The sequence below is a fragment of the Phacochoerus africanus genome, chromosome 4 (assembly GCF_016906955.1).
Source record: "Phacochoerus africanus isolate WHEZ1 chromosome 4, ROS_Pafr_v1, whole genome shotgun sequence".
NCBI lineage: Eukaryota > Metazoa > Chordata > Mammalia > Artiodactyla > Suidae > Phacochoerus > Phacochoerus africanus.
This window is the reverse complement of record NC_062547.1, coordinates 125,477,732-125,493,168: the sequence shown is the minus strand read 5'-3', so window position 1 is coordinate 125,493,168 and position 15,437 is coordinate 125,477,732. Positions and strand designations below refer to the sequence as shown.

The 15,437-nt window shown below is 36.7% G+C and overlaps 1 protein-coding gene across 2 annotated transcripts in view; it reads right to left on the bottom strand.

The window, feature by feature from the left end:
• SRFBP1 (serum response factor binding protein 1) overlaps window positions 1-12,889 on the bottom strand; it is a 59,123-nt gene extending 46,234 nt beyond the window's left edge. Inside the window, exons 1-3 of one of the 2 annotated variants that reach the window (XM_047778490.1) lie at window positions 12,713-12,889; window positions 1,491-1,579; window positions 132-204 (exon numbers count right to left, since the gene is read on the bottom strand). In XM_047778490.1, coding sequence (XP_047634446.1) covers window positions 132-204; window positions 1,491-1,579; window positions 12,713-12,748 — 198 coding nt within the window. In that variant the 5' untranslated portion in view covers window positions 12,749-12,889. The remainder of the gene's footprint in view (window positions 1-131; window positions 205-1,490; window positions 1,580-12,712) is intronic. The other variant, XM_047778491.1, reaches the window with a different exon arrangement.
• Window positions 12,890-15,437: the final 2,548 nt, after the last annotated feature.

Here is a 15,437-nt window from a genome sequence, read left to right as displayed (position 1 = left end):
CCCACACAAATAATGTCAGACAACTCAAAACTATATTCAAATAAATTTAACGTACATACATATACCAAAGACACATTCACAAAATGTAGGCTGAGAGGAAGCACACATATACACATATCACAGGTCCTTACCTTCATGGCATGGATTTCTTCAAGCAGCCGTTGTGCTCGTCTTTGGTTTTTTAACAGTGCATCTTCAGTGCCCCTGCAAAAGACACATTACAATATATATCCAGAAAACACATTTATTTTAGATTAATATCATAAAGAAAGGTCTTTCCATTTCTTTTAGAAATGCTTAATCCATAAATAACATTCTGTCATCCTGCACTGTCCTCCCTCCATCCAACACATACCCTAATTCTAACAACAAACCCAAGTTTTTGGCAAAAATAAGCATTGGCTATACATGATATTAATAATTATTACCACTGATAGTTTGCCTTCTAATTCTTTAATGGGAAGGTCAAATACTTTCTAATCAATCAATTAATAACACATTGTATTTCATGTAAGTTTTGTAAGCTACAATTAAGTTTCACAAGCTCTAAGGTTGGAAATAATTTTATTAAATGAAAATTTGTTCTCTGGAATTAAAGAAATACATAAAGATACTAAATATATGATTATATAAGAAGAAGAGGGCTATCTCTTAAGCATGTACAAAAAAACCCCCAAGAAATTAATCAGAAGCAAAACACATCTGAAGACCTTGTAAGTATTCATGCTTAAAGCATAAGTACCATAAATGACATACTTTTCTCTAATACTAGCGACACCAATATGCAAAATATTACCTTTTCAAAAAATTTAAACATAATAAAATGTTTTGATAAACACTTCAGCAAGGTACTAAAGATTTCAAAATTATGTGGGCAATTCAAGCAATAAGGTGATATTGGAGTTCCCAATGTGGAGCAATGGGATCGGCGGTATCTCTGCAGCGCCAGGATGCACGTTCCATCCCCTACTCTACACAGTGGATTAAAGGATCCAGCATTGCCACCCCTGAAGCATACCCTGCGACTGAGGGCTCAGATCTGATCCTTGGCTGGGGAACTCCATATTCCCCAAGGTGGCCAAAGAAGGGGGAAAAAAAGGGTAAGTTGATATTAAAATCTTTAAAACTGATTTCAGGTATCACTAGATTTGTTAAACAACATCAACATCTTAAAAAAAAAAATAAGCTAATGACATAAAATACGTAAATACTTCCAAAACACTTTTATTCTAAACAAGTCAAAAGAAGAGTTTTGAAAAAAATAAAAGAATTCATCATACATCTAAGTGAATATGGTCAAAACTATGTAAGGACATGCTGACACAACACAATTCATCTCACTCAGATCCTATCTACACACAAAACAAAGTGCTGTGTAAGTAAGATATTTAATTATTTCTCTAGACTCCACTCTCAAATTTTGTAAATACTGAATAAAAACAACTTTTGACATGTTATTACTTATAGGACTATTACTTTAAATGACTAACTTTTTTGACTTCAATCTGCCAACACTCCTCACAAGTTTTCGAATAACCAAAACTCGGATTCTCTTCACTTCTTTTCTCATCTTCACAACCTTCGAGAAATAAGGTCAAAATTAGAGAGGCCCTTAATTCAAGAAGAAACATACTTTATTTTGAGTATTAATATTACAGAGTAAGTCTAGCACTTAAACTACATTCATTGTTTCATGAAATCAAACTCCTCCATAAACAGTAAAGGTATAAGGAATAAACATTCTAAACATGTCTGAAGACTTAAGAGAAACAACTTATGATCTTTAAAAAAAAAAAAAAACAAAACACAGCATTTTCAGTGGTTAGTATTTTAAATTATACTTATATCTTGCTGGGCTTGGAACATAATAAACTGTGAGCCCACTGAGATCAAAGACCATCAAGTTCATCTTTGAATACTTGAAGCTTTTAAAACAAAGCCTGACCCAAATGGTAGGATTTTAATTTACTGAATCAGCATTTGTATTAACAAAAGCAAATGCTTGAAAGTGAATACATTTTACTTACTTATAGAACACCCTTTTCATTTATGTTTAGTAATAAGTTATTTCAACCATAACTTTAAAAATACAAGGGTGCACACAGGCACACACACACACAGACATACACATTGTAAATAATCCTATTAGAGAACAATGATAAACTCTAAGAACAGCAAAAACAAAAAACCCAGAATTATTGGCCAAGAATTGGAAATGTTCTGATGATAAACAACTACATGCTATAGCAGTTCTCAGTGCAATGGAATGCTATCATTTTGAGTTTGTTTTATCTATCATTGTTAGGAGTCATACATCTTTTAATTTCCCTGTAATGTCCTTCATGCCCTTCTCCACTTCAGCAACTACAAAATTCAATTCAGATATAATCGTTCCTATGCAACCTTCAAATGACTGCTTCAGTTAGATAGCTATTCCATCCTTAGAGTTCCCACTATACTGTGGGTAGCACCTATCTCACTGAACCATCTCTAATTGCTCTTGTGGTTGTCCATGATCTCCTCAAGGACAGGGGCCTTGCAATATTTAATTTAGTATTTCCTGTGCTTTGCAAGACTTCCTGGCACACACAATCCTCAAAATTTTCTTGCTAAAATAAATAAATAAATAACAATAATAATAATGATAAATATCTTGCATTTTGCAGTAATGCCTCTTACCTTCATTAATATCATTCATTCCCTTATTCACTGAAGATATTGACAACCACCTTCTCTCTACTCAAAGTTTCTCCATCATTCTGGGTGATGCAGATGCCCACTTGACTAACCCACCCAATACTGTATTTTCATTTTTTGACTTCCTCTTTTCTAATGACCTAATCTATTCCACCAAAGCCACCCAGTTCCGTGGTCACAGTGTAGTTCGTGTCATTGTTCATAATTATTTCATTTCTAAAACCATCCATTCAAAAACCTCACACTGAGATCACAACTTCTTTCAGCTTGCTTGTTTAACTCCACCCACCACAGCTGTCTTTGACTCCACTGAAACTACCAGTTCACCGACCTCTGTACTTTCTCTCAAATAATTAGTCCTTTTCTTTTTAATTTTCCTCCTTTTATCCAGTTTGAATACATAAGCAATGTTTGCCAATACGTAAACTCATCCCTCTGGTTAGAAATCCTTCCAGTTAACCCTGGATAAAAAACAACATTCTGAGTTCTTTATCACAGTACCCCAATAGACAGGAAATACTTGAGATATTCTACCTATTAGATATTCTTTATAACTAACTTAAAATGGGTCCTTATACTTCGGTGAAATCATAACACACACATAAACGTTTATCTAACCTTTCCCTTCCCCTAACAACTTCGTGGAAAAAACAGATGGGAACCATCATCTTTCCACTACCATGAATGTAAATTTATTTGCATTACCATCTTCTTCAATTAATAAAGTTAAAATACCACTAAGTTTTTTTGAATTAAATCTTTTACCTGTGTTTTTGGTCTCATTCTTCTCTGCCTTCCTAGAGCCTTTACTATAGGCTATCCTTTTATTTTAGCACTGTTGATCTCTTAAATGCATGTTTCCCAAAGATTTTTTTTTTTTGTCCTTTTGCCTTTTCTGGGCCCGTTCCTGCAGCATATGGAGGTTCCCAGGCTAGGGGTCTAATCAGAGCAGTAGCCGCCAGCCTACACCAGAGCCACAGCAACGCGGGATCCGAGTCGCGTCTGCAGTCTACACCACAGCTCACAGCAACGTCAGATCCTTAACCCACTGAGTGAGGCCAGGGATTGAACCCCCAACCTATGGTTCCTAGTCGGATTTGTCAACCACTGAGCCACGACCGGAACTCCAGTTTCCCAATGATTTTTAATCATGCTTGAGTCATTTTCATTAATGATGAGACAAATAAAACATCCTCACTACAAAGCTCACTAGAAGAACCCTCCCTTGTCAACTTCCTGCAGAGCCAGGCTTTTGGAGATGTACAAACTCACTGTCTCCATTTTTGCATGCCACATAACACCAGCTGAACTTCCATTCCCACCAGTCCACTACAAGCTGTCACAAAAGGTATTAGTGATTTCTAAAAGTCCCTAAACCCAATAGGAATTTTTCAGACTTCGTTTTACTGGAAATTTTAGCAATTTGATGCCGTTGACCACTTCCACCTTCTTGAAATACTTTCCCTTGGTTTCTCCAACAGAACAGTATCCCGGTTTTCCTCCTTCCTCTTTAGTCACTGCATCTTGTTCTTCTTGGAAGGCTCATCCACGTCTAATCAGTCCTGAACCATCAGAGTTCAAGCAGGAGTCCTAGGGCAGCTCTTCTTTTCAAGATAAACATTTTAGCCCTAAGTGATCTCATGTATGTATACCATTAATTTGCCACCTAAATTAAGATGACTCAAAAATTTCTACCTTCAGCTGAGATCTCTACTTTTAGCTCCAGACCTAAATATGTAACTATCTTCCTGACATTTCAAGAATGCTTAAAATCACCTCCAACTCACATGTGAACCCTTGTTCTTCACTCCTAACTGGATCCCTCTTTTGGTGTTTCATATATAAAGGAATGGAACAATCCTTTCAATAATTAAGTCTAGAGTTTAATATAGGTAGCTCTCTTTTTCTAAATTCCTCACAATTAATCTATTACCAAGTCATAATAATTTTATCTCCTAATTATCTTTCAAACTGTACTACTTTTTTTCTCTAACTTCCTAGCTCTCCTGGCTGAGTTTCTGGCAACTGGTTTCTCAACATCCACTCTTGCTGCTCTCCAGTCAGTTATCCACAACTCAGTCAGATTACATTTTTTAACACTTAGATATGATGTGACACCTTTACTTAACTCTCTTCAGTGGTTTCCAATTGCTCTTAGGATGGCCACATGATTTCTAGTCCATCCTCATTCTGCTTACAACTACCACCAAATCTTTACACCTGCCATTTTCTCTGATGGGTGGTCTTTCTCCCCATGTTAGCTTATTAATATCTTACCTTTCTGATTTTGGTCCAGTTGTCATTTCTCAGTCCAGTCTTTTGGCCTCCCTGAGAGGGTCAGAAAGTGCTTCTAGAACTTATCATGACCCTTATTTTAAGCTTAACATTTTACTTTTAATCTGATTATGCTTAATGAATCTTTTATGCTTAATGAATCTTTCCCCCACTACGTTATAAATTCCATGAAGGACAAGTATCTGGTTGTATTCAATGCTGCATCTTAACATCTAACAGAGTAGATGGTATACAGTAAGTGTTCAATAAATATAAATGACCAGAAAGGGAGCAATACTCACTTGTTTATTCACTGTTTCAAAGGAGTAATTTATTAGCAGAATGTAATCAGGTTTCTACTACATATGTTAACCTTTTTGGAATTTGTTTCAAAGACAGATCAATTTAGAAAAAAATCATACTTGCATACACAAGAAGCCACTGAGATTAGGTTTCAGTGAAAAAATGAACTGCTACATTTCATAAGCAACAAAAGTGGTTATGTATGATACCATTTTTAAAAGTTGTCTTTCATAAAATAATAAACACCAAGTGATACATTCTGCATTAAATATATTAACATATGTTTCTAATTGCTGAACCCTGCAGGTGCATGAGATTATATACCATTTGCCAACCACTGTTAACCAACTTTAACTAGTAAATTACAGTGGGCAAAGTTGGTCCTCGATTACTTTCCTACCATGAGAAAGAGACTCCCATTTTAAAATTCCAATTTAAGAAGTACTGTGTTTGTCATTACTGCATAAGAGAATTTTAAAGCAAAGAGAATGCTTCACGTACTTATTTTCACACCAATGCCAAAAAAAAGCTTCTCTAGCGTATTAACTTTCTTTAAGTTTAGTATATTAAAAATTAAGTATATTCACTTTATGCTATAATGGGAATATATTTTTATTTTTCCCACACTGCTCACCCTAAGCACATAGCTTTCCTTAAGCATTTTATTTTTGCAAAACTGACGGACACCTACTAATAGCATTTTAGTTAGGACTTAAAGGTTGCCAATTCATTTGTCACCCAGGAACTATGAAGCTGGTTGACAGATAACCCAGAAGTCAACAAACAGGCCTAAAATACCCAATATTGTCAGAAGGCCAATGTACTACTTAAGGGCAATATGCTTTGGTGAATTCTTCAACTGAAAGCAAAGAGAACCGTCATCATTAGAAATGTGAAAAGGTGTAATATTGCTTGGGAGGAAAAGAAGGAAAGAGAAATAAAGCAAGCAAGGAGGAAATAGGCATAATAATAAAAACGAAATACGCTGACAGAGAAGAAACAAAATGAGAGAGCAGTGGAAGGGAAAAATTTTAAATCAGAAACTGGAGGACAAAAATCTGTATGTTATTACCAAGACTGATAAGTCCAAGCTGAGTACTTCCAAGCAGCAAAAGAATGCATTTAGATAAGAACACAGGAAAAATGAGTTAAGACACACACACACACACACACAGAACACATGCGCTGAAAGCGAGGTGTTACCTAGAACCTAGGCACAGAGATGCCCTCAGTTAGCCTGGTGAAATCTTTACACGGTGATGTAACCTGGCCCAATTCTTGGGTAGATAGTACAAAAATATAATAATAAGTTAATTAAATGAAAAGCTAATATACTTGCTTGGGAAAGACCACGTTAAGCATACAGGCATGAGTCAATATAAACAAAGGAAAAGGGAACCACAAAAAGCAAAAGCTGGCAGTGTCTGACTCAAAGATTTCAGAGAAACTTTTCCCATCTCAGAGGCCTGGGAAATCCAACATGTACTGGAATAACTCAATTATGGGGATAGATGTATTCAATGCTCAACATTGAATCATACAACAAACTCTTTCTGTGGTTCCACATTTCAAGCAGCTGATGCAGATCAGTAGACAGGAAACAAACTGCATGTTACAATGTAAGCATTATTATCTACATTAGCTATATTTCTTTTTTTTTTTAGCTATATTTCTTAAACTAGTTTTCTCATTTATATATTCTCTTATAAGTTTATGAGTTGGTTTTTGTATATGGTTTATGGTTGAAGTTTATGGTTGTGGTTGATATGAATTTGCTTTGAAAGAATACTTTTTCTGAGACGACATTTGGGATGACAATGATAGCAAGTTTCCAATCTACAAAGCTGAGAGCAAACTATGGTTCACAAACAAAAGTAAATGTTACTTTGAAATGACTATTAGCTATTGTCTGGTCAGTCAACTATACAACCATTTTTGGTATTGTACTAACTTTGCTAGGTATTTGAATTAATCTATAAAAAAAAAACCCTGTAGTTATTAGAAAACAATTATTCTAAGCACAAGTTGCTCTAGAAAAGCCTGCAGTGCTAAGAAAAATTTGAGTATATCTCTGTTCCTTAGAATACATTAAAACTTCTGCTTCTTCATTACTTACTATCAGATTGGCAAATACAAAACATTATGACAACACATTCTGTTCCTGAGGCTGTGAGGAAACAGGCACTCTCATACATTGCTCGGAGGAAGGTAAATTGGTATACTCCTTCTGGAGGAAATTCTGGCAATGTCTAACAAAAATCTTACTTCTAGGAATCTGTCCAGAAGACACACCTCCAACTATAGCAAAAAGCTATGCACAAGACTAATCAATCAGCACTTTTACAAAATGTTACCTAAGAGATAAAATATTGTAAATAAGTAAAGCATAAGCAATGTTTTAATCAGTGCAAATCTCCATGTATTATGGATAAACCCTAAAATGTTAAGTGGAAAGAATATTTTTTTAGAATGATACTGTATAGTATACTGTATTTGTACAGTATGATACCACCTATGCAAAGTTTAAAAATATACAACACAATAATATTCAATGGGTATGAATATGGGTATTTATGTTACTAAAATTATTAAAAACATAATGAGAAAACACATTGAAATAATAACTAGTTCTAAGGCAGATGGAATTAAGCATTACAATATGGCAAAATACTGATATATGGTATACACAAAACAGATTATAAAGACAGTTGTTACATCGTTTTCCTTATATTTGAACTATTTTATAGTTAACCATATTAATTATGGCCTTATGCAGAGGACTTCTAATTTGGCCATTTGGATAACTTATTGTTGACTTATACTTTTTACCTCTGATGAGCAACACTTTATAAATTCTAAAGTGTTTGGTGATTAATTATAATGTAATCATTACTGTGCATATGCTGCCACCTAGCAAAACTTCCCAGAATAGTTTAACCATCAGCAGAAAATAGTTTTCTTATGGATGGGCAGTGATTTGCTATTTCAGTAAAGAATTATTAAAAAGTACCACGTATTTAATTATGAAATAGATTTACAATCTAAAAAGCACATACAAACATAATGCTTGACATTCTTATCTCTTACAATATGTAAAAGTATATCATTTTGTTCTCTGGCATTTTAGTTTCTACCTTTACTATCTTATGAGACATGGAAAACAGTTTTCTGATGGGCTTCTTAATAATTTGCTATCAAGAATAAAATAATGTTAGTTTCATATAGGAGCTCTTGGCCTTACAAAGTACCAGGTCAGAATGTTTCACTTTCTAATTCTGAATTTACACATCACTGCAGTCTAAAGAAACAAATGACCGAAGGAAACTCAGCTATAGTTCTCAAATTCTTTACTTACTAAATGCCAAGGCACTGTTGTTTTCAATTGTACACTCCTTGTCTAGTTCTAACGGAAAAGAAAGAAAAAAGTCTACATTTAGCATATTCCCCGCCCCCAACTCCTGGCTCATTTGAATATTAGGTAACTCAAGTTGGACCATCCATACTTTGATCTGATTGGCAAGTATATACATATTATTACCTATATACATAAAATACCATGTTAAAGATTAGGGAAGTTGCTATATAATAAGTCAGTTAAGTACGCCCTCTTCAAAGTCCATATGAGTACTGGTAAATATAAAATATGCAAGAAATGATCATAAGATGAAGTAAAAAGTGACGCTTTCTTTTTAAAAATGTAAAGGCAGGGAGTTTCTGTCTTAGCTTAGCAGTAATGTATCTGACCAGTATCCCTGAGCACATGGGTTGATCCCTGGCCTTACTCAGTGGGTTAAGGATCCAGCGTTGCTGTGAGCTGTGGTGTAGGTTGCAGATGTAGCTCTGATTCGACCCCTAGCCTGGGAACTTCAATATGCTGCAGCTGTGGCCCTAAAAAAGAAACACACACACACAAGTAAAGGTAGAAATCTTACAATGCTTAAGAGAAATATATGTATTTAAGAATCTTGAGGAGTTCCCGTCGTGGCTCAGTGGTTAATGAATCTGACTAGGAACCATGAGGTTGTGGGTTCGATCCCTGGCCTTGCTCAGTGGGTTAAGGATCTGGCGTTGCCATGAGCTGTGGTGTGGACTGCAGACGCAGCTCGGATCCTGCGCTGCTGTGGCTCTGGCACAGGCTGGTGGCTACAGCTCCGATTAGACCCCTAGCCTGGGAACCTCCATATGCCGCGGAAGCAGCCCAAGAAATGGCAAACAACAACAACAACAACAACACAATAACAACAAAAAAAACACAAAACCTTGAGTCAGGAAGTGTTCTGTAAATGTCAGCTTTTATCCTTGGAAAATTCTTTAGAAAAAAAGAATTAGGGTTTAAGACATTGAAAGTTAACATAATAGTTGTGCCTGCAATCAGGCTTTTATTTTCACAAAAGTCATTTTGAGAAGTTAAATATACTGTAAAGTAGGAGGAAATATGACTTTTTAAAAGAAAAGGCTATAATTAAAAATTATAGAAAAAGGATTCCAATTAAATAAAGATATAAGTACCAACATCTTTAAGATAATACCAGAGATTTACAAATTTTTGCAAATGTGATAAAACCTATGGAACTTCCCCCCTCCCTCCGGACATAGACATACAACAAATTACACATAATTTCAGACAGTTATAGGGTTCCTGAAATACATTCCTGAATCTCAGTTAAGGAAAACTAATTTAAGTTATTAGGGATCATGAAAATGATGTCTCAAATTACTCAACAGATAAGTAATGAGGATATGATGGTGAGCAAAAATTTATAGTCCTATTGAGGGCATAAGCAATCTCTCTCTCTCACATTTACATAACAGATTAAACAACTCTTACAAATGCTAAAATGGAGATGTAAATAGTGCTACAAAAGTTTACACAAGGAGTAAATGAAAGTCAAGAACAGTGTCCCTGATAAAGCAACATAGAAGTATGACATGGACTAATGAGAAAGAAAATTTGGTGGCTAACAGGAACAGTACACCCAAAGTATCTGTAGAATGCCATGCTAGATAGTGGAGGAATGCCAGAGCAGCCAAGTACAGAGTCTGAAGGGGTGAGGGGAATGGTATAACACCAAGTGGAGAGATACGCCTTGTTTAGATTGGTCTTTACCAAAAGCAACAGGAGGCAGTTCTAAGCAAGGGCACGAGATGTGTTTTGAAGACAGCACTCCAGCTCATCAGAGTAGTCAGGAGGCCAGGATAGCAGTTCTGCTGAGGAATAAAATTTAGACTAGGACAGCGGTGAGATGGAAAAATAATGGAAAGTTATCTAAAATAAAAGTTAATTTGAACTCTTTTTCAGATATATTTCTTAAATAAGTTAATTCATTTCTCTTATCAATTTCCTATGAAGTGATTTTTCTTAATTTCTGTGAGCTATTTTACAGTAATAACATTAGCAATTTGTCTGTCATATTTGCTCTATTTTTTCTAAGTGTTTGTCCCTTTTTTCCCCTTTGTTTTTCAATATGGAAGTTCCCAGGCTAAGGGTCAAATCAAATCGGAGCTGCAGCTGCTGGCCTACACCACAGCCACAGTTACGGGGGATCTGAGTTGGGTCTTTGGCCTGCTCCACAGCTCACGGCAACACTGGATCCTTAACCCACTGAGCCAGGCCAGGGATAGAACCCACATCCTCATGGATACTAATTTGGGTTCGTATCCCGCTAAGCCACAATGGGAACTCCCATCTCCCATTAATTTTAAATTATTACACCATTCTTTCATTATTGCCACTTTTTTTCTGTCTTTTTTCCCCTCCTTCAGATTAGAACATATACGATTTACTTAAGTGTGGGATGTATAAACTTCCTAACTTGATAAGTTTATTTAATCATCCAGCAAACACTTATAGAGCATATATGCTGCAGGTGATAGACAAACACAAAAAAGAAACAGGTAAGCAAATGTTTTCAGAGTAGAAAACACCTTGGTTGTATAAAGAACACACACTTACCCCAGAATGAAGTGAATTAATAATTTTAACTGTTGTGAAGAGGCCTGGAAACTAGCTAAGTGGAAAAAGTGAGAGCCCTAAATGAAGAGTAGGGTAAAGGGTACACTCTTCTCAGTGTAATTTCAGAATTAAACAGGAAGCTCACTAGTATTTCCAGGAAATTTCCAAGGACAACACTCCAATTAAGGTCTTTTATATCTCACAGGCGATCTACCGGAAAAAAGACCAGCAATGTTTTCTGGAACTAGAAAGAGCTTAATGTATATTTATCAATGTAAAGTGAATGCCTTCAGAATACCCCTCTTTAACACATCCTGTTCTTTACTGCCAAGTGAAATCCAGGCTTCTTAATGCAGCAGTAAAGCAGTAATATATTTCAGCTTTATTTCCTACTTCACCCCACAAGTTCTCATCAGTGTAGAGTTTTCTACTCATATTATCCAAAACACTTTCTACTACCATCCCTTCCTGTTTATACTGTTTCCTCTGGCTAGAAACGCCTTCTTCCCTCTATTTGAACCACTGGATTCAATACTGTGTAAGATCCTTAAAGGCCAAGAATAAATATAACTCATTTCATTTTGCCTTCTTTGGAAACTTTTTCTTTTTTTGCGTAAATAACTTTGTTTTTCTTTCTGGGCATTATTCTATATCATTGGTGGATGGTGTTTTCCCTTCCCTACCTGAGTATAGGTTTCTTAAAAACCGTCTGTCTTCCACAACTGTGTAATATGTAGTGTCTTGCTCATAGCAGACACATATATGCAATGAATAAAAAGGACGAGAACTTCCTTTGCTACAGCTGTGAGGTCCTCATTTAATCCTTGCTTTTCCAGGTTACCTTAAGTCTCTGATGACTTCCTAGAATAGAAGCAGAAACTGGAAATGAGACATGACGAAACGTGGAGGTGATGAGGGCAAATGTCTGATCAGACTGGATTTCAGAGAGAAATAAATTTGAGGACAGTAAGTATTAAAGTTTTGCTGTGATTGGGAGCAGAGAAATGTGACAGTACCTGGAAAAAGAAGTACTGAGCGAGCGTACATCCTTATAAACCGTACGGTCTCGTTCAAGATCAGCAATTTCTAGACATAAGGTCTCAATCTCTCCCTTTCATTTTTTGAAGTCAACAAAAGGCAGGTCATATGTATCGGAGCTTATTATCAGGCACTTTGCAAACACTTTATACATTCCAGTTAATTTAATTCTCACCAGAGCCTTGTGAGGGAGGTTCTGTCAGGAACTTCGTTTGACAGATAAGACACTGAATATAGATTAAATGATCTTCCCAAAGTCCCACAGATAAAAATTCATGGGGAATGAGGGCCAGAGACGCTTCGGTCACCTAGATACCATGAGAGGAGTTACAGCTGACATGCTACAAGTTCTGCAAAATTCGCCAGGGACTCCCCGCCTCGCCCCAGGCCTTTCAAAAAGAGAGCCCTAAAGGTCAGCCCCACAGGTTCCCAGACCACGGTGCTCACCTCGTTATTGAGGTTCAAAGTCCCCGGCTCGACCATAGTAGCTCTGAGAGGAGGCTCGAGCTGGCCGCACGTGAACTGTATCCACTCGAACGCGGCTGCGTCGCCAACCCCCTCAACGGCGGCCTCATTGGCTCAAAATTCATCCACCTTTCATTCGAGCCGACGCACGCGCAGAAGGTACGCCGACGCGGAGGGGAAGAAAGGAAGTGACGGAGAACAACTTCCTGCGCCGAGAGCTCCGCGCCTGATTTGCGCGTTCTTGCGGAAACCCCCGCAGGGGCGGGTGGCAGAGGGGGCATTTAGCAAGCTATTACCTTGTTTAGAAGTTTTTCAAGATACTGGCTTTATTACATTCGTTTGTAGACTGGGCGCAGCTTTGTAAGCACCTTGTTTTTTGTGTCCCTGTGAGAATGAACGCTTTTTGAAAGGATCACTTGAACGACCAATTTAGCTCCGAAATTTTGTCTAGCGTTTGTGAAGATTTAGATCTAGCAATGTTTCAGTCTTACTTTATAGCTCAGGCATAGACATTTCTTTCTGCACACTGTAAGGAGATTATTAGATAATAACGTTTAGATAATTTAGTAAATTTAGATAATGAACGTGTAGAGCAAAACCAGGATGAACATTTGCCACTGCCTGTGAAAATGGCTGTTTAAAAGTATTACATTAGCCTGCGTGTAGATAAAACTTGAGGGAGTGGATCTGAAGTAGGTAGCGTATTAATAGTTAACGCCCAGTAATATTGAGCGTTAAAATGGATCAAATGCTGGGACAAACTTAGCATCAATCTCCAAAATAGTCAAGAAATCCAATGAGATAGGGACTGTTATTTTACAGATGTGGAAACTGACTTAAGAAGCCAAGTGTCTTGCCCAGAGTTGCCCAGCTGAGCCGACCACTGACACAGGATTCCAAGGCCGGTTACATAATTTCTGGGGCCCAGTGAGAAAAGAAAATGCAGGACCCCCGAAGTTCATAAAGTAGGAAAAAGTTTCTTCTTTTTTCCATGGTGTCTTTTGACCTGTATTGTGCTTTTTATTTGGTAATTAATGTGGTGCTCCCTCAAGAAAAGGGATGCTATGGGGCTACTGCAGATCCTCACAGGTGCCTGGGACCCCTGCTCGAGGACTCAGGGAAGGGTTCCTGTACTGCACCAAGGTGGTAGCAGTTGCTGGGCAGAGAAAGGGAAGTGGAATCCAGAGAACCTAAGTGGGAGTATGTGGCAGGAAAAGCCACACTTGACCTGAGACTAAGCTTTTGACAAATATTCCATTGTCGCACTGGATTTCACTTACAGAACTCAGATTCATGGATAAACTCATTAAGAATTTCACGACTGTGGTGAAAGAAAATTTAAGCTAGGTCCACTTCTGAGCCTCTATCAAAGAAGACTGTCCTACTCAGAGCTTTTGCTCTTGGCTCATGAGTCTGTACTCAATTTACAGTAATTCAGTCTTATGTTTGGATTTGTGTTGTTTTAGTTTAAGGTATAATGTGGGCACCGTCGGATTAACACCTGACTTCCTGTCTGACTAATGTTGCATTAAGGTAGTGTTGCCATTTATAAATCTTACACCGAATTGTAATTGTGTCCTTTTTCAGCTGTTTCCCTTCATTATAACTGAGCTCCTGGAGTATAGGAGCTCATCACCCCAAGTGGGTAATAGCATTCATATGTAAATACATAGGAAAGGATGTTTTAAAGCTAAAAGAGCTTTAAGGAAAATATGTCTTTTAATCTGGAAGAAAAATGTTAGTATGATTCCATAATGCTTCCAAAAATGTATTCTTAAAATGAAGTTCGTCTGTACCTCTTAAAGGCTCTGTAGTATTTTCTCTTGACCACTCTTCTTGCTCTACGACATCTGGTTTCTGTAGCCACTGCAACCACTGCAAGCTCAGCGTTTGTTTTCTACCTTTATACTTAGCCTACACTCTCTCTGCTTTTGATGCTCCTCTCTACTTTCTTAAGTGTACCTTTTCAAGACCTGTTCACATTCTTTTTGTTTGTTTTTTAATTTTTTATTAAAGTATAGTTGATTTATGTTGTTGTGCCAATTTCTGCTCTATAGCAGAGTGACCCAGTCATACATATATATATTCTTTTTCTCATATTCCATCATGTCCTATCTCAAGAGACTGGGTATAATTCCCTGTGCTATACAGTAGGACCTCGTTGCTTGTCCATTCTAAATGTTATATTTTGCATCTACTAACCCCAAACTCCCAATACAGCCCACTCCCTCCTACTACCCCATGGCAACCGCAAGTCTGTTCTCCATGTCTGTGAGTCTGTTTCTGTTCTGTAGGATTTTTTTGTCCAAAATATGACAATTCAAGTGAAATGAATAAATTCATGGAAACAGAACTTAGAAAGATTGGCTTAAGAAAAAAATGGAAATTCTGAATAGTGCTACATCTATCAAATAATTGAATTTATACTTTTAAACAAAACTGCAGACACAAGACATTACCAATTAATTCAAAGAAATATTTTAGAAGAAATTAAGTATATTTTATACAATCATTTTTTGAATGGAAGATGAGACTTCTTGGATTCATAATACTAACATAACTTTGACAGTAATCACTGAAATTCACTTCAAGAAAAGAATTTTATAGGAAAACCTCTTCAAAAACCATAGGTACAAATATGTTTGTACAGTGTATTAGCTAACTGATTCTAGTAAGATATAAAATGGTAGAGGGAGGGAATTACAAT